Source organism: Balearica regulorum, chromosome Z, assembly GCF_011004875.1.
Source record: "Balearica regulorum gibbericeps isolate bBalReg1 chromosome Z, bBalReg1.pri, whole genome shotgun sequence".
In the NCBI taxonomy this organism is placed as follows: Eukaryota; Metazoa; Chordata; class Aves; order Gruiformes; family Gruidae; genus Balearica; species Balearica regulorum.
In genome coordinates this window covers 48313278-48335942 of record NC_046220.1, presented here as the reverse complement: position 1 = coordinate 48335942, position 22665 = coordinate 48313278, and the positions used below count along the sequence as shown (strand labels likewise).

The 22665-nt window shown below is 39.0% G+C and overlaps 1 protein-coding gene across 2 annotated transcripts in view; it reads right to left on the bottom strand.

Annotated features, from left to right (window-relative positions):
- The window catches only part of PCSK5 (proprotein convertase subtilisin/kexin type 5), a 261481-nt gene that overhangs the window by 219181 nt on the left and 19635 nt on the right, over positions 1–22665 (bottom strand). For both annotated transcript variants that reach the window (XM_075739243.1, XM_075739241.1), the window contains exon 2: positions 13589–13693. In XM_075739243.1, coding sequence (XP_075595358.1) covers positions 13589–13693 — 105 coding nt within the window. The remainder of the gene's footprint in view (positions 1–13588; positions 13694–22665) is intronic.

Below are 22665 nucleotides of genomic sequence, written 5' to 3'. Positions count from 1 at the left end.
ACTGCTTTTATTTATTTTAAAGCCCTGGCTAAAACAAGGGCAATGTCTCAGCTTTGCAACTCCCAGATGGTCCCTGTACACAATCTAACATTAGAAATGTGCCAAGAACAGTCACTTAGTTATGGATTCATTTTTCTGTGGTCATAATTCACAACACTCGTCATAGTATAAATTGACAAAAAGAAAATAAAGAGCATTATTTCCACGGTTATCATTTATGGAACAGACTTTTCAATTGCCTATACTAAAGCTTTTTGGTCTTCAGTCAGACCACTTATATGAGGTTGCAGTGTGGTCTCTACAGTCTTGCCAAAATTTCTGTTATCTATGTTTATGTCATTTGATAGCAATCTTTATGAGCTGTTTCTACTTTGTCTTCTGTTGGGATAAAAGGACTTTAAAATGTCTAATATAAATGTGATTCTTTATATGATTACTGGCTATGAATATTTGCTGTACCAGTAAAACCTTTTTTTTTCTGACCAAGAGAATCTTCAAATGTCCAAACATGTACCTTCTGCAGTCTACAAACATAAGCTTTGTTTGATATAATATAGGAAGTGATACAGAAGATATCTGCTCTTGCTAGGGAAGACATTTCAGGAGGTTCAAAAACTGTAACAACTTTCAAAAACTTTCCTATTAGTACTATTATTATATCTCAAAACATCCATCTAGTTCCTTTACCTGCTGATAGGAGGGACTGAAAGACAAAACTGGACTCTGGTGGATTAACAACACATCTATTATCATCTGACAACAACTTAAATCACCTGACTGCACTTCCACTATTTGCCAGGACACTGTGAAAGTCCAAAGAAAAGAGATGGTAAGAAATCTCTGTCTCTCACAAAGGTGACAGTATCAAATTACCTAAATGCCTTCTTCAGACCTCATCAGAGTCATTGGGCTTATAAAGTGACAAGCAAGTTTACCATATATCTGCACTAAGCAGGGTTGCAAAGCTCACTACTAGCTTCCTGCATACAAGGGAAGGGAAACATGTTGACACAGCAAGGACCCAGGAAAGAAACCCAAACATGATGAAAAGACGAGAAAAACAGATCCACAAGGAAGTGATTCGAGGAGGTGTTCCTAGCTGAGAAAAGGGAAGTTTATGGTCATTTAGGTCACAGTGTCCCAACACATATGCTGGTCATCAAATTGCTATAAAGGAGTATTCTTCAAACTCACAGACAATTAGAGCAATGTGAAATGGCTAGAAGTTGAAGCTAGATAATGCCAGATAAAGCAAAAATAGAACATCTTAAAAACTTCGGGAAACTCTCCATTGCTGCCAGTGTTTTAATTAAAATTGGAAGATTTCTAAAAGCTATGCACTGCTTCAAATAGAAATCAGTTCTGGTGAGCCATATGACATCTGGTCACAGATGGTTTGACTGGATGACCACAATGTTTCCTTTTGGTCTTACAGACTGTGAGTCTATTGGTAACTGTATTTTGGAGAAATAGCTTCTTAGGAACACCCAGGAAAACAGACAACTGTTTAGAATTCACAAATTCTGGTTTTATTATAGCATCACACAAAGTTGTTGTAACAGCTACTGATGAAACAGTGGATTGAGTATGAGTTTGGTAAACATACTTAAAAAGAATTTTTAAATTTTGATCCTTTACAAAAGCAAAGATAAACTGATATTCTGGCCTTTAAATTTATTTAGAACTTCAGTATCAAGGGGAATGACAGCATCTACTCCTCCTCAAAAAGAGGAAAAAATAATGTCAAACAATAATCTAGGTTAAACACAGCTTATGTAAGCAACAGTCTACACACCAATGGATGTAACTACTTTAAGTGGATTATATGGAAAGGATTTAGAATGAGTGTTTTATTTTACTAAAATGTTGTTTGCATTCATAAAATGTTTTGTGTGACACCAAGAGAAATACAGTTCCACAGAATAAAATACATAGTACTTGCTGTGCATTTGCCATTTGCATAAGTTTTTATTCAACTGCCAGCACTGTCCCCATTTCACAGGTAGGGAGTCAGAAGCATGAAGGAGCGAAGTCGTATGACGAAGGCCACATTCAAGCAGCACAGTAGCAAACAGGACATAGCTGCTTGGCACCTCCTCAGAGCCATTAAAACTTGCAGCTCGCAGGATGGTGAGGATCTGCTAGAGTGAAACAGATCAGCCAAGAAAAATGAGTGGCCTTCCAGTGACATTGACTTTTTTAAATGATCCTAAAAGAAAGGAGGTTGTTACACACAAAAAGTTGCAGGGACAGGGGGCAGTGAGGAGCAGGGTGTGTGTGTGGGGAGATTCTTTTGCTTTGTTTTGGGGATGGATGTCTTCCCAGCTCCCTGTCCCTGCTTTTAATTACCTTTTAATAATGCTAGATATGACAAATTATCTATGTGCCTCATGATTTCTTGCTGTTCACCATTTAGAATAGCTGGGTGAGATAAAAATCACTAGAATTAAACATGATTGCAATGCCTGTCAGAAGCAGGCAGACAGATGCATAAAAATGTTGACGCATTACATCAGGAACATATATTGCTACCAGAAAGTTTTCCAAATGCAAGAGAGGGAAAAAAAAAAAAACAACCAAAAAAAACCCCAAAACCCTTTAATCCATTTTTTCTATGAATATCCTGCACTATAATCAATATTATCAGTATCAGATGAAGCTGGATCCCCTCAGGAAACGGTGTGTAGAAGCTGTTCTGTCACATTCCTAGACAGTCTGCTCTGAGATGCTCCTTTCCAAAATGTGTTTTCTTTCAACCTCTCTCTCTCTCTCTCTTCCCTGATATTCTGGCATTTGGTCATGCAGGATCAGCTTCTTCCAGAATGGTGCATCTTTCCCTGGTTCAAAACTAAGATCTCTCCACTTCCTCCTCTTCTGACTCTTGATATCCAGCAATTTTATAGCCCTGTAGCCAAAGCAGCAATTTGCTATCTCTCTGCGACTAGCAATGCAAACTGACTCTAATACAGCAAAAGCACACTCAGTATAACATGAGACCACTGCAGCTGTCACAGCTGCTGTCTTCCCTGGCAAGCTCTTAGAACACAGATTAGCAATGAAAGGACTAATTCTCCTTACCTTTCATTAAATATTTAGTCACCCTATCATTTTTTTACCTATAAACCCACTTTGCTGTTAAAAAACCCAGGAACATGTATTACTTTACTGGAACTGTAAGGAAATTCAAATGTTATTAACACCTACTAGGATCCCCGGACTAAGGATTGCCAAACAGTCTCCTTTCTAACCCTCTGCTTTTACATGTTTATAACTGCTATGATGAAATAGTCGTCATGCAGGTTTAAATTTCCCATGCATAGATTTACTCAAAGTGCTTTTGTTATCATTAAAGCTGGGCGAAATCCTTTAGCAGTTCCTGAAATGTGAGAGGAATGTAACACACTTTTCCTTTTTAGGCTGCAAATGGATTTTCCTTGGGGTTTTTTAACAAAGCATTTGCACTTAGAAAATAAAGCTGCGCAAGCCTGTGCGATCTGGCTGCATATGCATGGTATGTCCCTCATTAATGGTCTCGCTTTGAATGAGGATGAGTACTCCCAGCTTGCATGGGGAGAGCCAACCAGGCAGATGTGCTGTTAAGCAAGAAAGCAACAGCCACGTGTTTAGAAATTCTGACAGAGACATGCTAAGAAAATCTTACCCCAGAAAGGAGAGATTTTAGAAAGCATTTAGATGACTCAAGGTACACAAGGTGCACCTAATGATGTCTAATTAAGTTAGCCACACAGCATGCAGCATATACCTTTTACACTCAGCAAAAGTGGCTAGGACCTCTACTAGTCCCTGCTCAAATCAATTGCCAGCTGAAGACTCCTGTAGCATGCTGCACCATACTGGAGTGCTTGCTGCCCAAATAATTTCTCCAATCTTTACCTCCTTGATTGTGATGCTGAAGTGTCCTCTGATGAAGCAATGGATGGGCAGACATTTTTTCCTCCTTGTTTTTGTTATTTCATTAATGTACAGTCAACTTCACAATTATGATATCCTGAAATGTTCTAATACCTAAATAATACAAGGCAGGAACTAAAACAAGTATTCACAGCTAATTATCTATATCCTAAGTACTTTTATTTTCTAAAGTAAGATGACAAATGCTGAAGCCAATGTTGAATTTGCAGTTAGGTCTAGTAAGACATTTTTCTGAATTTGTCCATTGCTGGGATTAGCACTGCAGCTCCAGTAAAGATCTGTCTGCACAAGAAAATCGTGACCACTACCACATATGAACAGGATAGATTTAGGCTTTAAGATACCTATGTAGCTTTTTGTTCAGGTTCCACTAGTGACAGAGACAACACATACAAAACTCTTCTCCCTAATTTCTCCTCAAATTCAAGAAACTTAAGAGGTATGTTGCATTTTGAATCTTAAATTGTGTATGTAGTCCGTGTAACATTCACTTTCACACACATTCATTCCCTATATAGCAAAAGTAATCCCTGAAGGGAGTTTTCCTCTACATCACTCCAAAAGAACATTTCCATGTATTTTTGAAGGTTTCTAAACAAATTTCTGTAACAAGATTTAGACTACAGTCACAAATATTGCCACTAATTCTAACCTCTGCCCAACATGTTTACTGGAAAGAGAATGTGTTTTAACAGCAGAACACAAGCTACGAAGCAAAAGCCAAGGAGTCCCGCTGGCACAAGCCCCAAATTCACCACGTGCAGAGAGGTCGCAGAACATAGTTTCTCAAAAGAAACCCCCTCCTTGTTTTTAAACAGCTCTAAGCTAAAATCCAGCCACAATCCAGCTAATTTTTTGAAGTCTTTAAGATTTATTATGTTCAAGACACATGTTGCTCTGCAAAATTCAGAACGAGTCACTTTTTTTTTTCCCTTGATAGAGTGAGTCCCTCGCATATAGGTAGGGTCTTTTCCCTCTCCAAAACCAGAAGGCTCCAAATACATCAAACTCAAGAGATCGATGAAATCTGCTTCATTTTGAATATTCTTTTCTCAGAAGATTTTAGCTACTTCTCTGAGAAGAAGTAGCCTTCTGTTTCTGGCCAAGCCCTTGCCTTCTTCTTTCGAGTCAGCCAACACTTTCTCATTGACTATGAAGTCCAGAGACCACAACAGCAGCTCTACCGCAATCCTTACAAACTGTGGAGTGCTGGAATGTGGTATTTGACAGCTGGTCTGACACTGACTTCTGTGACGCTGCGGTATCTTGATAAAAAGGGTGGGGCACTTAAGTTTTTTCTTTTACCAGTATACTACTAGTAAAAATCTTGACCCAACTCCTTGCCATCCTGTGGTCTTTCAATTTCCTTGCCCATCTCTTTACCAGCTTAAGAAAATAATGATATGAAAATAGCAAGAGAATGCAATCCTGCTGAACAATGGGGTTTTTTCATTCCTCAAACCATTTGCTACACTAATTAGGAAGTGAGCCAGTTAAAATCTCTTGACTAATCTCCAATTCTTGCCCAAAAGTTAACAGTGAGATTGTCACTGCCAAGGAGTGCTGTAAAATGACCTGGCAACCAGAAAATTGGAATGCTCTGAAATTTAGTATTTCTTTTTAATGTACATGCAATTAGCGATATCAAGGGGACGAAAACTCTTTGAGGCAGGTGCTCAACTGGGATAATCACAATGAAATGGAAATGTAAGTGTAGATGATCAAACACAATCATTTTTGTCAAAAAACATTTCCATATTCCCTGACAGCATTTTTCTTTTCTAAAATACATTACACTGAATTCCTACTGGCCATTTTTATGCTTTTGGTAGAAAACATCAAAAAATAATTCCACCAGGAAGCTTCAGTGATTATTTTTTTGAGAGTTTCTTTAAGAATAGAAAAGTCAGCTGTGTCATGAATATCGTAACAGAATTAGACATCAACAAACCTTTTATTATTCACAAATAAACTTCAGTCCCATTAGTGTTACAATTAACTTCATTAAATATTTCTACCTGTTGTAGATAAATGAAGAGAAATTACCGTTATATGACAAAATTTGCTGACTGAAGAACTGTTATGTCCTATTACAGCAGCACTGGATTTGGCCAGTACAGTACAAGGGGAAGGTGATGTATATTCACATGATACTGAACATGCTTTGGATTAAACCTTTCATCTTTAGGCTACAGTCACCCAAGGTTTAGCTTTGAGCTGTTTTTTCATCACCGACAGACCAAACACTGTTCCATATGCCAAAAATTAACACTAAATTTTAGGTTGCTATTCCTCAGAATGATTACAAGTTTCACCCTACCTTCTCAAGTGTTTCAGGTCTTGAGTTGGTGCAGACAAGGGAGAAACCTGCAACAAAACGTGGCTGCAATTACTGCCACTCCATTATTGCTCTGCTCATTGTGGTTTATCACTATGGTTTTCCTCTAGGTCTAGGTATATTGTGAACTGCAGTCTAATCCATACTGGGTAACAAATGAAAATAAGTTTGATGCAGCCTAAGCACATGTCATATTTTAGCACCAGCCAACAGCTCAGCACCACGCAGCTGCTTGCTCACTCCTCCCTCCTCCTGGTGCAATGGGGAGGAGTATCAGAAGAAAAAGGTAGAACTCATGGGGTGGGATAAGGACAGTTTACTGGGACAGCAAAGGGAGAGGAAAATAACAACAACAGTACTTATAACAGAATTTACAAACTGGGTGATACACAATGCAATTTGCTTGACGGACACTCAGCCCATCCCAGAGCTGCTGCTCCTTACCAGCCTGCCCTCTTTATATATGTTGGGCATGATGTCATATGGTGTGTAATACCCCTTTGGCCAGTTTGGGTCAACTTTCGTGGCTATGTGCCTTCCCAGCTTCTTGTGAAAATTAATTCTATCCTAGCCAAAAGCCAGGACAGCACAGTAAAATTATTCTTGCTTCCTGTTGAAGCAACATAGACTTCCCATGGATTTTTGCTGATGGAGAATGTCATTTAAGCTAAAACTAATATACTGGGCAATCCTAGAAGTACAGATTTCAGTCACCATTAAGCAAATAAAATATCAAACAAATTGTGCAAACTTTACAACAACACAATGAGTGGTTAGAACAACACTAATTACAGAAGGATCTGATGCAGTTCTTTGTCAGTGAACAGCAACTTCGTATGTCAAAAAGCCCTGAAAAAAGATCCAAGTTGTAGGACTATTTGCTCATGTTTACACATGAGTGTTTTTAACACTCCAGTGGCAGGTGCTAAAGGGAGATGTTCCTATGCCCTCTCATACATTGTGATTCAGTTCATGTTCTAACTCACCCAGCAACAGGCTCCTTAGAAATAGCAAGTCTGATTCTTGATTTTGACTAGGCTAAAGATGGTAGGATTGCTCATGTAAAAGCTTTCTGAGGCAATTAAATAAAGGTCCACAGTGGTAAATACTACATTACTTAATAACTAACTTAAACCTTCAGTCAAACTCTGAACATGGAAGACAATATGACAGTTCCTATTACTTTGCAACCAAGTAGCGTAGTATTGATTCTTTGTCCTCTGAGTACTTGTACTGATTATGGCTATCCAGGCAGACACTGGCAACTCACCTGGTCCCAGTGTTTAACTGCTGTGTTATTCTGTTTGGCTAACAAAATCTTTTTGTTCACTAATAGGGTTTAACAACTTAACACTTAGCATTGCCAATATGAAATACAACCTTACTCATAACAACATTCTTGTCTGAATTGCTCTAACTCCATGATGCTTATTTTTAAAAACCCAGGCTTTTAGTACTGTAACAACATTCTTCATTCGTGCTGAATTTTGTGCCACCTACATTAAATCCAAATTGTTCAAAGCTTTATTTTCTCCTTACTCAACCTCATACTGCAATCTTGGAACATTCAAATTCATAAATAATTGGAAATCACAGCTTGATGACGATCTTAACACTGAAAATTTTAACCCTCCTCTCTATTTGCAATGAACAGTCTGACCCAGAGTGATTGAATGTATGTTTCCCAAAGGCACGCTCCACAAGTAGTGGCATACTCCTGGCCAAAGCAAGACCATCACCCTGTGGTGAAATCCTTCTTTTCCCTTACTCTTCAGACAGCTACCTCCCATATCAATCCAATAAATAGCAATAATAAATAGCAATAAATAATTGCTATTATTTAGCAATATGAACTGGTGTAACTACATAGCATCATGATGAAACATTTACTCATGGCTGCTACAGTTCTGCTTCCCTCTGCCCTCTCATGAACATCCATGATGTCCTATAAGTAATAAGTACAGGATTCTGGCATTACTTTACTATGCTCTGAAGATAGCCCAGATCATTTGGTGTCGTCTCATCAAAGAGATGCTTGCCAGCATTTTACATGCTGCTACCATCAGTTCCGTTCAGCTTGTTATGGCAAAGGTAAGAAACCCACACACAGGGTACTAAGATTTTTTTTATCACCAGGTCGTATAGACCTGTTCTGTGTGTGGTTAGGTGAGGCTGGGTAAAATCTAAATGCCTGGAGAAATGTTTCCTCAGGTATTCCGATCCTGGAGCAGAGGTGACAAAGGTGTGACACTTCTATAAAATCCTGCTCAAGCAGAGTATCTAGCTGAAATCAGGTACCTTTACTTCTTATTTCAGTGGAATTGAGACTGGAAATCTTTCAATTTCTAAAAGATGAGTGAACCTGACCCACCAACCAGGAGATCAAACCCCCTGAAATTAACCTGAAATTAATTAAAATTTAAAAAAACAGATGAGTTGTTGTGTTGGGTTTGCGCAGCAAGGTTTTGGTGGGGGGCGGGGGTCTACAGGGGTGGCTTCTGTGAGAAGCTGCTAGAAGCTTCCCCTGTGTCTGATAGAACCAATGCCAGCCGGCTCCAAGACGGACCCGCCGCTGGCCAAGGCCAAGCCAATCTGCGCCTCTGTGATAACATATTTAAGAAGGAAAACAAAACAGTTGGGTGAACTTTTGCAGCCAAAGAGAGGAGTGAGAAGATGTAAGAAACTCTGCAGACACCAAGGTCAGTGAAGAAGGAGGGGCAGGAGGTGCTCCAGGCATCAGAGCAAAGATCCCCCTGCAGCCCGTGGTGAAGACCATGGTGAAGCAGGCTGTCCCCCTGCAGCCCATGGAGGAAGGATGAGGGGGTGTAGAGATCCCACCTGCAGCCCATGGAGGACCCCACGCCGGAGCAGGTGGAGGCACCTGAAGGAGGCTGTGGCTGGTAGGAAGCCCACGCTGGAGCAAGCTCCTGGCAGGACCTGTGGACCTGTGGAGAGAGGAGCCCACGCCAGAGCAGGTTTGCTGACAGGACTTGTGACCCCATGGGGGACCCACACTGGAGCAGTTTGCTCCTGAAGGTCTGCACCCTGTGGGAGAGACCATGCTGGAGCAGTTCGTGAAGGACTGTCTCCCGTGAGAGGGACTCCATGCTGGAGCAGGGGAACATTGAGAGGAGTCCTCCCCCTGAGGAGGAAGAAGCAGCAGAAACACCGCGTGATGAACTGACCGTAATCCCCATTCCCCGTCCCCCTGTGCCGCTGAGCGGGGGGGTGGAGGTTGAAGCTGGGAGTGAAGTTGACCCCGGGAAGATGGGAGGGGTGGGGGGAGGTGTTTTAGGAGTTGATTTTATTTCTCATTCCTCTACTCTGTTTTGCTTAGTAATAAATTAGAACTCTCTAAGTTCAGTCTGTTTTGCTCGTTATGATAATTAGTGAATGATCTCTCCCTGTCCTCATCTCGACCCATAAGCTTTTTGTTGTACCTTTTCTCCCCTGTCTAATGAAGGAGGGGAGTGATAGAGTGGCTCTGGTGGGCACCTAGCCCCCAGCCAGGGTCAACCCACCACAGTTGTCATCTCAGTTGAGATTGATAAACAAACACTAATGTTGTAAAATGTTTTCTCCATTAGTGAATGTGACACTTTACAGGAACATAAATTATTAATTTTACATTTTTGAGCACTGCTGTGGGCCACATGTCTTTTTCAGATCACCATTGTGATACAAAGCACTGGGGACCTCATAAGTAAAATGGAACAAACTTTAGTTTGTATGTAGATCAATTTGAATATATTATCAATCTTAAAGCTGCTTTTTAATAGCTTAAGAATTGTGTTCTTCCAGGATTATTGCTTTGCCATTTACGCTACTTGATTCTGTGGGATATTTTTCACCATATGAGTCACAAATTTCATTATCACAGCCCTTCTCTACTAACTCTTCATCTCATGTAACAATTCAGTATAAAAAGACAGCTTTCTCATCTATACTGTCCATTTAACTTCTATGCATTATTGTCATGCATAGGCGCCTCAACTCTGACATTTCACTGGAACTGCTCCTCTTCAGTGATAGAAAAGTTCCACCTGATTTTCCTTATGCTTTGTATTGATGTAAAGTCTGACTTTAGGACTGAGGTTGCAATCATTCTCTGCAATTTTTTCCAGTTTGTAACTCTTCATTTGACGACTGTGGCAAAGCCAGAAGTGCACCACAGCTCTTTATTCCCACTCTTGGTAGTGCTGTAATAGTCTGATTTCAATAGAGGGCCTACCAGCAACAAACTCAACCATTTAGTAGTTGAATTAGAGCTTCACGATACCTTTCAGCTATGGACTGATTCTGTCCATCTTCCCACTTCCTTTCTTCCCTTTGTTTCATGCATTGTAGCGTCACCAAAATAACTTTGCTGACCAAACTCTATGGAGCTAAAAAAGGCTCTCGATTCACAGTACGGTGCTTTCACTGACCCCTGACAAAGGCCAACCACAAGCAGCACATCAGCTGGAGAGACCGGAAACCTCTGTAATAGATTTCATTCAATGCTTAGCTTTGATGCATAGTATTAATCTCTGGTTTGAATCCACAAACTTCACTCACTTTGTTTTTCTCGCAACACATAGGAAACACCACGTGACTATACATATGCCTAGAAAAGATATTGTGGATAAAAACGTGTTTCAAATTTTCTACATGACAACCTATGTTAGGGACATTATAGCCTCATCTGGGCATCTCTTCCTAAAAGCACTTAATCCATTTCATCTCTAAATGACAACATGTAGCATTGCCAGGCAAGGTTGTGAATGATAATGGGACAAAATCATGTTATACTGCATATCCTTTATCTTTTCGTCTAAATACAGAGTAATGTTTGGTTAATGCTGAGAAAATTGTCAAAATGTGTAATCCATGTGTCTTCAGTTTATGTTCCCTGTTGGATCTATTCATATTGTTTATAACAGTGTTGAGGCTTTTCCAGAAGAAAAAAATCAAGCCAAAGATCTTCAAAGCAATTCATTAATTGAAATCCACAATAGCAAGATTTTATATTACCTGTATATCTTTCCCTGTGCATTCACACAGTGAAATCAAACACTATCCAAACAAGTAGTTTAGAAATACCAGATTTCATAATGTTCTTCCATTATATGCAGGTTATTTACATAATGAATTACCAGTCAATAAAAATGCCATCATTTAAAATTTCATTAAGGAGCAAATTAGTGATCCACGTCTGAAGCAACTACAGATCAAGTTAATTGTGTGGGCATGTTACACAGAGGGGATTTTAAGCATTAAGTAAACTACCATGAAATGATTTGGAAAGTAAACAAACCTCAGTTTCTTTGTTCACGAATACACATGCCATCTAATCTGCTGCAAATATTGGCATTAGATACAGTCACACTTATCAATATAATAGCATATAGTACTGCTCCTTTAAAATTCTCACTGCCGTTCAATGCACCTTATTTAACATTAAACTTTTTGGTTTTAAAAGGTTCAGGTTATATGTAACACAACTAAATTTCCAGTCTGCTTTAATAATCATTAAATGTTATACAAACTGAGGACAAACTGGCCTTTATTCTACAAATACATGTCCATATATTGACATGTCTGCAGCCACACAAGAATCCCCAAGCCCAGGTTCAGTGCAGTAGTCACAAAGTCAATCATCACAAACACTTTTGCCAGATCTAGGTATTAGACTCTCAGCTTCTCTTTGGGTACAGAAACATTAACAGAGTTGAGTACCTTGCACAACCCTCGCTAGCACTTCTCAATATTAAAGTCATATTTAACAACGGTTCAGAAATTCAGAAATTTTGTACCAGCAGCAGCACAGATGGGGCACAAAACCTGAATGGCATAACATGGAAAGTGCTGGACAATAAATGATGGCTCTGATTTTCTGCTGTGCTCTGCCTTAGAGTCTCTCACAATTCAGGCCGCAATAGTCTGGGCTTGCTGCCAGAGGTGCAGAATGGGTACCTGGAAGCTGGGTGTAACACCAAAGTTTATGGTGGTACATGCATGTGAACTTGCGCATTTGTGTGTAAATTGCTCCACCTCTGTGCGCACAGGAAAGAGCATGGACTGATGCGGATGTGAACACTTTCTCTTCCTTTTGCAGTATCACCTACTCTAAGTGCAGTGCTGCAGCGCTTGTTTGAATGGTGGGTTTCAGCACTCATGGGAACAGAGATTTTGGCCCTGATAATTTTCATACTAATCTCCAAAATATGCTGCTCAGCAGAGCTGCTGGTGCTCTTAAAGCATCAAGCAGTTCAGCCCTATCAACAAAGGGGTGAACATGCTTTGCATACCCTTCCCTAGTCTCGTCCCATTCTCAAGAGGAACTTCAGCGCTAAACATGGCTTTCCAGACTGAAGTATTCCCGTGTAATGCTCAATTTGTACACTGTACATCTACAGTATTCAAACTGTCTTATTGGTAATTACCAATAACTTTTACTTCTCATAAATTACTTGTCAAATAAAACCTGACAAAACCTTCACAGACAACAGTCATCATCCAAGGACTTAAGAAAAGCTTGACTCTGTTATCACCACTGAAATACACCAGGTAGTTGATGGTTTGTTGGCAAGAGTGGCTTGCATGAACAACATAAAGAAGCTAATGCGATCTTCTCCAAACTTCCTTTCTAAAAGAAAACCAGAGGAAATTAAATTCTACAGTCAGTGATGAAGCTACTAACCACTGAAATTAAAGGATTAAAACAAAAGTGTGTCTTGGGTACAGATACAAGACAATATTATACTTAACTATAAATCAGTAATTAAATTATGTTGACAGTTACCTATTTGAGTATATACTCCAAAGATATGACACCATTTTTCAAACAGATCTTAAAATTAGTATCAGTAGGAACTGCCAAAAGGACCAAAGAAAAGAGCATTCTTATTTTAATCCCTTATACACCAAGTCCAGAAAAAGACTGGAAAAAAGCTACAGAAACTTTTCTCTTAACATCATACCATCCCACATTGCTCATCTTCATTCTAAAAGCTGGTTGATTTACAGAAGGAGATCTGCAGACATGAATGTTACACATGTGGTTTTGCAGAGAAGCACAGCACAATGATCAGTGCATTAACAAAATTCCTGTACTCCTCCATGAACAATGTTGGACCTTATGTTCCAAGAATAGCATACACTTAATAGCATGGTAGTGTCTTCGCTTCATTTTAATGGGAAGCAGAACCTTAGCAAACAGATAATGTGTCAGTTCTTGTAACACTATATGCCATTCAGGTGAAAGTCCTCTGGTATGATATTTCATATGAAAAATGCAAAGGCTTTTGTCTCAGACACATAGATGGATTTTCTTACCTTTGGTTCCATTGAAATGAAGCTGTGGGTACCTCTACTTGAAAGAACTGATCTTTTAATTGTTTTACTATGGTAGAAGTGGTAGTAATCCTTCAGTGTTCCAATCTATAAGGGGAGAGAAGGAAAAAAGAGAGGGAGATTTAATTTATGAAAACCAGTTTTCTGTTTTTCATTTCTAAAAGTCTATAAATTATGCAATTTCCTGTGTGCCGAAATGTTACTTGAACCCACTGATCATCTTTCAAAAGAAGGACATATGATATGAAATGGATGGAGTGTCCTTGAGGCAGTAACTGCATAACCAAAGATTATAATTGAGCTGCTTAGTCTGGCTGTATCTACCTTCTTAATGTTTAATTTATATGCAGTACTATAAGTAATTCTATATCAATCTATATCCAAACTGTCTTCAAATGGCAAGTATAAAAATCATCAAATGGCTATATGGTTATTAAAAAGCATTCCATCTAGTTTGCTTAAGGAAATGTACTGTAAAATGCACTAGACTTGGTTATTTATATAATTAAATTATAAAAATAATGGTCACAGCATCAGACTACACAACAGGAATAGGCTTGTCTTTCTGCCAACTGTAGGCAAGAAAGAAGTAGAAGAAAGAAAGATGGAAATGGTAACTTCAGAGGATAATGACTAGCTCGAAGTACAAAATCAGTTCATGAAAAACTGCAAATTTCACAATGGTACAATAAAAACACTTCCTATTCACTCCATCAGTACACAGTAGTAATGTAAATATTAAATGAAGCCACCCTTCACAATTTGACAAAGAAATTTGCCTTTCCACAGTCATTAATATCTAAAGATTCATAACTTGAAACTTTAGTTTCATGCACCTATAAACAAACATTCAGTCTCTTTGTCTTTAGGGAGAATGTCTCCAACTCATTTGGAATTTGACCCTCTATTGCACTGCAAATCTTCTAAGACACTTAATAATTTAGTTAAAAGTTCCTTAATGATAAGCAAGAAAGGGACAATTGAGCTTACTGTCACTTCAAGTTGAAACTCAAAGTGGCCTCAGAAAACAGGCTTGGCTTTGCAAATAAATCTGAGTGAAATCACCAGAGAGGATGGAGCAACACTCAAAACCTCTAATCTTAAAAAAAACAGTATTCTGAATTTGCATCTATAAGAATACACATGTAGAAAACTTGAGAATTCAATAGTAAAAATTCAAAGAGAACTGGAAATAAGCCAATGAAAAACACCTAGAATATGCTTTTAGAATATCAGAAAACAACAATTTTGAGAAAATATAAAAGTAGACTAAGAAGAAATATTGATAGAAAATCATTATTCTCAAGGAGCACTTGAATATTTCACCTAAAAATTTAATAATGTAAAAAGCACAGGGGAATGAGGGGAACCATTTAAAAAAAATACTACCAACAATGTAAATGAATTCACCTAATGGAGAAAACTGCACCAGGGTCTAAGATAACAATCCCTGTTTGTGCAGTTGGTCCAGCCATATCTTCATTTCAGGAAGAACGACTTATGTTTAGTTTAACTCAAATACTGAAACATTTAGTTAAACCCAGTTAGTTTATCATAAATTAAATAGGAATTTGTTTGACTAAGTGTAATTAAAGTATACTAGCACTGTGATAATAATTTTCATGCTGCCCTCTCTTTGAAAGTCAACTCCAGCTGAAGTGGTGCAACTCTGTAGCATGGATGAGCTCCATCTCGCATCTCCACATGCATGCTCATGGAGAAACCTTCCTTAAGCATATATGGAGAAGCCTTCTTGTGGACACCTCAAAGAGCTGCAGCACCGTGGGCCTTCTGGGGAGATCCCTGCTGACTGGAAGTTAGCCAATGTTATTCCAGTCTACAAAAAGGGCAAGAGAGAAGACCCAGGAAACTACAGACCTGTTAGTCTAGCCTCAGTTCCTGGAAAAATTGTGAAGATTACACTGGGTACTACTGAAAGGCATTTAAAGAATAATGCAATCATCAGGCAGGCACAGTCAACATGGTTACACAAAGGGAAAGTCCCGTTTAACTGATTTCTTATCCTTCAATAATAAGGTCACCCATCTAGTGGAGGAAGGAAATGTGGTGGATGTAGTTTTTCTGGATTTTAGTAAGGCTTTTGATACTGTCCCTCACAGCATCCTTCTGGACAAGTTGTTCAACTGTGGGATTAGCGGTTTCAAGGTGTGCTGAGTGAAGAACTGCCTGAAGGGCAGAGTTCAAAGGGCTGTAGTGAACAGGGCTACATCTGGCTGATGACCAGTCACCACTGGTGTTCCTCAGGGCCCAGTTCTAGGGCAAGAATAGGGTTCAATACATTTATCAATGATCTGGATGCAGGAGTTGAATGCACCATTAGTAAGCTTGCTGATGACAACAAACTGGGAGGTGCAGTTGACTCTCTTGAGGCACAAGAGGCCTTGCAGATGGATGTAGATAGAATGGAGCATTGGGCTATGACTAATGGGACGAAGTTTAGAAGTTGAAATGATGGATTCTGCACCTGGGACAGAGTAACTCTGGACACAAGTATAAATTGGGAGAAAAATGGCTGGAGAGCAGCTCTGCAGAAACGGATCTGGGGTGCTGGTTGACATTAAGTTCAATAGGAGTCAGCAGCATGCCCTGGCAGCCAAGAGGGCAACCCATATCCTGGGATGCATCAAACACAGTGTAAGTAAGCACATCCTGTGAGGAGTGTCTGAGGACTCTGGGTTTGTCTAGTGTGGAGAAAAGGAGGGTAAGGGGCGACCTCATTGCTCTCTGCAGCTTCCTCAGGAGGGCAAGCGGAGAGGGAGATGCTGAGCTCTTCTCTCTGGGATGCAGTGATAGGGCACGTGGGAATGGCTCAAAGCTGAGCCAGGGGAGGTTTAGACTGGACATTGGGAAGCACTTTGTTACCAAGAGGGTGGTCAAACACGGCACTGGCTTTCAAGAGAGATGGTCGATGCCCCAAGCCCTTAATTACATGCTTTAACTTGGTCAGCACTGAATTAGTCAGGCAGTTGGACTAGATGATGATTGTTGTAGGCCCTTTCCAACTGAAATTATTCCATTCCATTCCATTCCATTCCACTCCATCACTTTTGACTACGTTAACTAGAGTTTATTCTGAGCTTAACAGCCTGTAGCACATTCAATGTCCCTTAGCATCAGGCTACTGTTGCACCCTTTTTTAATTATTATTAATATCAACCATTGAAACTTGGTGCCAGGGTTATCACCACTGCAGGTGATGGCATGCTTCCCTGAGACAAAGGGGTGTAATCAATCACTTCCTGGATGTTTCCTGGACTCATCAGAAGCCTCACAAAGGGCTGAAGTACTAACTACTGTAAAGTGATGATACTCTTTCATCTTGTAAGTCCTCAGAGACCAATAGAATCATAGAATCATTTTGGTTGGAAAAGACCTTTAAGATTTGAGTCCAACTGTTAACCTAACACTGCCAGTCAAACCACTAATAGTGTCTTAAGCACCACATCCATGCATCTTTTAAATAACTCCAGGGATGGTGACTCAATCACTTCCCTGGGCAGCCTGTTCCAATGCTTGACAACCCTTTCAGTGAAGAGTTTTTGCTTAATATCCAATCTAAACCTCCCCTGGTGCAACTTGAGGCCATTTCCTCTTGTTCTATCACTTTTTACTTGGGAGAAAAGACCAACACCCACCTCACTACAACCTCCTTTCAGGTAGTTGTTGAGACCGATAATGTCTCCCCTCAGCCTCCTCTTCTCCAGGCTAAACAACCCCAGTGCCCTCAGCCGCTCCTCACAAGACTTGTGCTCCAGACCCTTCACCAGCTTCGTTGCTCTTCTTTGGACACGCTCCAGCACCTCAATGTCTGTCTTGTAGTGAGGGGACCAAAACTGAACACCGTATGCAAGGTGCAGCCTCACCTCAGTAAAGTGCATATTCAACATACTAAAGTACTTTACAAAGGTTATACACCTTTTATGGACCTTGCTGTCTTCAGAGTGAATTAGAAACGTGTGTGCGTGTGTGTGTGTAGACTACTGAAAAGACACTGCTCAAACAGGTAGCTGTATTTTACCACTCCAGAGAACTGCATAAATAGAAAGGTCATATTTTAGGGAAAATAAACATCTGTCCTGTCTTCTGCTACACAGATCTCACTATCACCCTATTCTCTGTGTCTTGTCTTGCACTAGTTTGAGGATTATTTATTTATTTATTTATTTATTTAAGATAAACTCTAGCTGACCCCTCTGAGGGCATCCAAAACAGCAAATTTAAGAGATGATCTAACTGCACTCCTGGAGGTCCTACAGTTTAGCAGCAGCAGCCACCCACAGAAGAGACTGGAGGGATCTGCATGCTCTGCCTTCCAGCCAAAGGGGGACAGCCTGAGGCTTTGTAACGCTTGACAGCTGTACTCCCTCTGAGACCTTAGGCTCAGGAGACAGAATTAAGCCTCTAGAATCAAGTGTGGTAATTATAACACCATGTCTTCCAGGCACCATCAGTTTTCAGAAAATAATAATTATTAATAATAATAATAATAATTAATTAAAATGGTGAGTTCTACAGCTTTTGTTCATAACTGTCAATGAAATAAAAGGATCTCAAATCTTTTAAATGGCATTTTATTCATATTCACTAACTGCCAGTGCCTCTCACAGTAAGGTAACACCAGTGTTATTAAAAATTTTATTGCCTTCTTTTCCCTTAATGGGAATTTACTTAGACCTTCCAAATCCTTGGACCACTTGGAGAACAGTTAAACCATGGAAATATAGCACAATAAAACTTATCATTATGGATGTTCTTGTTAAATTGTTTTTTTATACTTTTAACTACCAGGTCTGAGAGGCACTCTCAGAGGAAAAGCAATGCAAAGACAGAAACACCAGACTGCAGAGCTAACTACCTTAGAGACTGATGGCAATTTAACTGTTTTATACTTGGGAAATCTTTGTAATCTCCTTTTTGACCCGGAGGACCTGATTTCTTTAAAAAGAAATAGAGAAACATTCCTGAAGAATTGCCTGGCCAAAAGCAAGGAGAATGAATGGCAGTGGCAGGGGAGACTTACTCTCTGTAGAAGTAATCTTCATCACTGAACATTTTAAATAGATATATAGATATATTTTAATAGCACCATACTACATTTATTCAAAGATTAAATAATTCCTGGAAATAACAATCCTGCAATAAAACAGCAGAATCCCAGAAAACCAAAGCATCCACAAATTTACATTAAATTTATGTTTATTAGATCTTATTTTCTATTGAAAGTTGAGAAAATGTGTGAATTTTAAAGATAATATGAAACAAGAGCCAAACTTTCTAGGCTTGTCCTTGGAAAATATTTCTTCCATATGTAGTTTTACAGTCTAAGGTAATATTAAGATAATTTAGGACATAATCACTGAATTAATTAATCTACATCCACATTGTGTCCTCATAAACTCTGTAAGAAAATACAAATGCTAAAACTGCCTGTTAAATTTATGTTAAACATATATATATATGATCACCAAACTCACATATCTGACTAAGCTCTGAACCTATTCAATGTAGCAGAACATGACCAAGGAAATTGTTCAAGCTAATGGGAAGGAATCCAAGACATGCCTTCCCAACAGATTCTTATCTAATAAATAAACTTTTTTTAAAGAGAATAATCATCTAGACATCTGGCTGCAAAGCACACTTCTCCCAATGGGCTGAATGGAAACCAATATGCTGTTGAGTTGGTGAATTGGTGGATATATTGTAATGATACCTGTTTCTCCAATCTTTAATGACTTTGATCCTAAAAGAATTGGGAAAGGAAGGCATATCAGGTTCAAATCTAGTTCTGAACTCTCTACAAGGCTAGACGAGCCAAAAAAGGACAGATCTGCTACCCCCATGCAGACCTGGAACATAAACCATTATAAATAGGTACAGCAATGTATTTCATATGGGGTTGAAGATCTGACCCTTCACTTCTTTCAGAATTGCAACAAATTTCCAAAGTGCTAAAGTCCTTGACAGAAAGAAATACCAAGAGCAGTGAGATGAAGAAAGTTTATTAGGTTTACTATCATCATCTCATTTTGACAACATCACTTCCATTACATTTCAAGCTTTAAAATGTTTAAAATGTCACATTATACAAAATACAGTGGAAATGATGGTTTAGAGCAAAAATGAAAATGTTTCAGTCTGAAAAAGTTGAAATAGAATGTGTTAGTATTACCAGAGCTTTCTTCCCAGCATTAAATGCCAGTGAAGGCTAGTATCACAAAGCAGTTTGACAAAACCAAATGTTGACACAGGTTACAATTCCGCTTATGCTCCTTCAACACACACCACTCTGTAACAAACATGCAGGATGTGAGCCCATAGCCCTTAATTCTGATCCCTGTTGGGTCCTTGTTATCCACAGGTGAAGACAGGTTCATTGATACTACAGAAAACTGCCGCTCCCTTTTCTTCTTGTGTCCCTCCTGACTTAGGAAGTATTAAAAATCTTAAAACCAGGGCTCTGATCTCAGCATTTAGGGGCAAGAAATCCCTGCAGAGGCTGTTAGCTGTTCACTGACCTACTGAAATTAAAGCAGCCATATCTGGAAAGAGCATGTTCATCCACAACCTAGAACCTGAATTTGACTTGTACTCCAAGCAATAAAACTGTGCACTGGACATTTTTGAGGGGTAGAGTTTTTTTCCCATAAAATACTGCAATAGCAACCCCAGTTTCCTAACCTCCAGCTGTCTTGCCCAAAACTCCACTGTTGGGGCAGCACTGACAGATCTCCATCATGGTGAGGCTGAAGGAGCAACTACCATGAAGACAGCTGCAGGGTTGCTCCCTTATCTGACCCACAGACTGAGATGGGGGCTCTTTCTCTCCCAAATATACCCTTTGTTCAAAAGCTTTTTACTGTTTTTTGTCATCAGAATGGGGAATTTCACCTACTACGTGTTATTCAGAAGAAATAATAGCAAGGTTTGCCCACATATGGCATACTGTAGTGAAATGAAAGACTGGACCACTTTCGGTTTTGGACAATTTGGGGGTCTCACAAAGATCAGCTTATGAAATATTTAGGAGAGAGAAGCACAGGCCCTCTGGACCTTACTCAGCTTAAAACCTGACATTCCAACTATTAAGAAGAGGCCTCTATCCACATATTTAAGCTCTCTGCTAGTCCCCTGATGGGCTGATAGCCTACACAACCCTACACGAGTTAAAATAGTTTCTTGGATTACTACAGACAGGTGACATTAAAATAAAGCTGAAACCACTGGCACTACTGAACACTGTGGTCTAGTCTTGAGCTGCAGTTGCAAGCTAATACTGCTCTGATGACTAGTGTAAAGGACGGAAATAATGATGTTTAGTCTCTGTATTACAGAGGCCTTGAATCTGTACATTACAGGAGTATCTACCGGATGGAGGGGGAAAAGTGCGCTTTTAATGTGCCCAAACTTAGTTAACTAAAAGAATTCAAAGCAACAGCAGAACCAAGGTGATGTGAGTGTGAACACAGATTGTCATCTCAGATGCAACCCAGATTACTCTGAAATCTTGAATTCCAGCTGCACTCAAATGCCAAAGTAACCCAGTTCTCTGCTCTATTTTAAGCCCAATTAGCTAACAGAAATTGAACAACCCAACTTGTGAAAACACCTCTGTATGTGCTCGAGGTAGGAATAGCCTAACTTGCCACTTCCTGTCTTTGCTTCTCTCATGTTCCTTTCTCTTCAGGTTTGTTTTAAAGGGAACTGATATGTCTGCAGAGCGCTGCTGTTCCTTAATAGTAACACTCTGAACAAGTCAGGCTTGGTCTTAAATGCACCCCTTCTTCCTGAAACATTTTTTGAGTCTCCTAGATGGAAAAAACCCTATTCTGTAATCAAGAGTTCTTGCGCAGTTTGTTAAATCTTTGGTCTGGAGGATAGGACAGTTCAGCTAGAAAAAGGACATTCCCTTCTGAACCACCTGCATATGAAAAATAAGCAAAAGCTCAAAAAAGGCAGATAAATTAAACCACATGGCTATTACAGCAGAAACATCGCAATTTCCATAGAAATAAATAAGGTTATATCTCTTCAGATGGTAGAAACATTCTAACACTTTGCCACTCTACCCTTGACATTACCTCTCCTGCTGTTTAAATGGGGAGAAAAACGTATCACCTTAATGAATTAACATACGTCACTCTGGACTTCTTTTGCATTCTACCTTTGTGTTTCAGCTATTTGAATGGAGAAATTTTGTCTGGGCACTTACCTTGAGCGAGGGAAGTACAGTTTGGCTTTTCAAACAGTTCAAGTCAAAAATTAATAATAGAGCCATTAAAATAAAGTAGCTCTGCATTATGTTCTTTCAGATAACATCACTGCTGTTGCTTATATGCTGCTGTATTTTGCTTTAAAAATAAAGTAGCACATTAACTCTTTCACTGGAAAAATAAACATAAGCTCTCTAGTCTTTTAACTTTTCATCTGCCTTTGTTAGTAGGATAAAAAAATAACAGTATCCTGAGGTCAATTATAATTCTTGATATCATTCTAATTCAGTATCAAGGTTGGGATTTTTTTCAAAGTAACTTTGTAAATTTTAATGTGATTTTGAATTTTTATGTATCTGTTAGGAAGTTTAAAATACTGAGGAAAATATGACTGTACCTAAATTAAGTAAAAATACAGATTAAAAAGAACATAAAAAGAACATTCCGATTTGCAGTAGAAATTCTTTACATAAGTTGGTATATTTAATTTTTGGATTACCTGTACAAAAACACTTTTTCTAATAGGTTTTCTTTTCAAGGCATTCTACTGTGTTCCAGAATATCATCTGGATATTTAGAGTCTCAATGCTAAAGTATAATTCAAGTTTAATTCAAATTAAAATCTAAATTTAAATGTAGAATTCTAAATTCCTAGTTAGATTTATTCTAAAATGGTTTTAGAATTCCAATATTCTACTTCTCTAAATAGAGAAATGTTATTTTCTAAATACACTATAAAATATACTTAGCAATATAAAACAAGGTAAATTTCCTCTGAGAGTGATAATTGGCCTACAACTTCAACAAAGTTCAGGTAAATTGGAA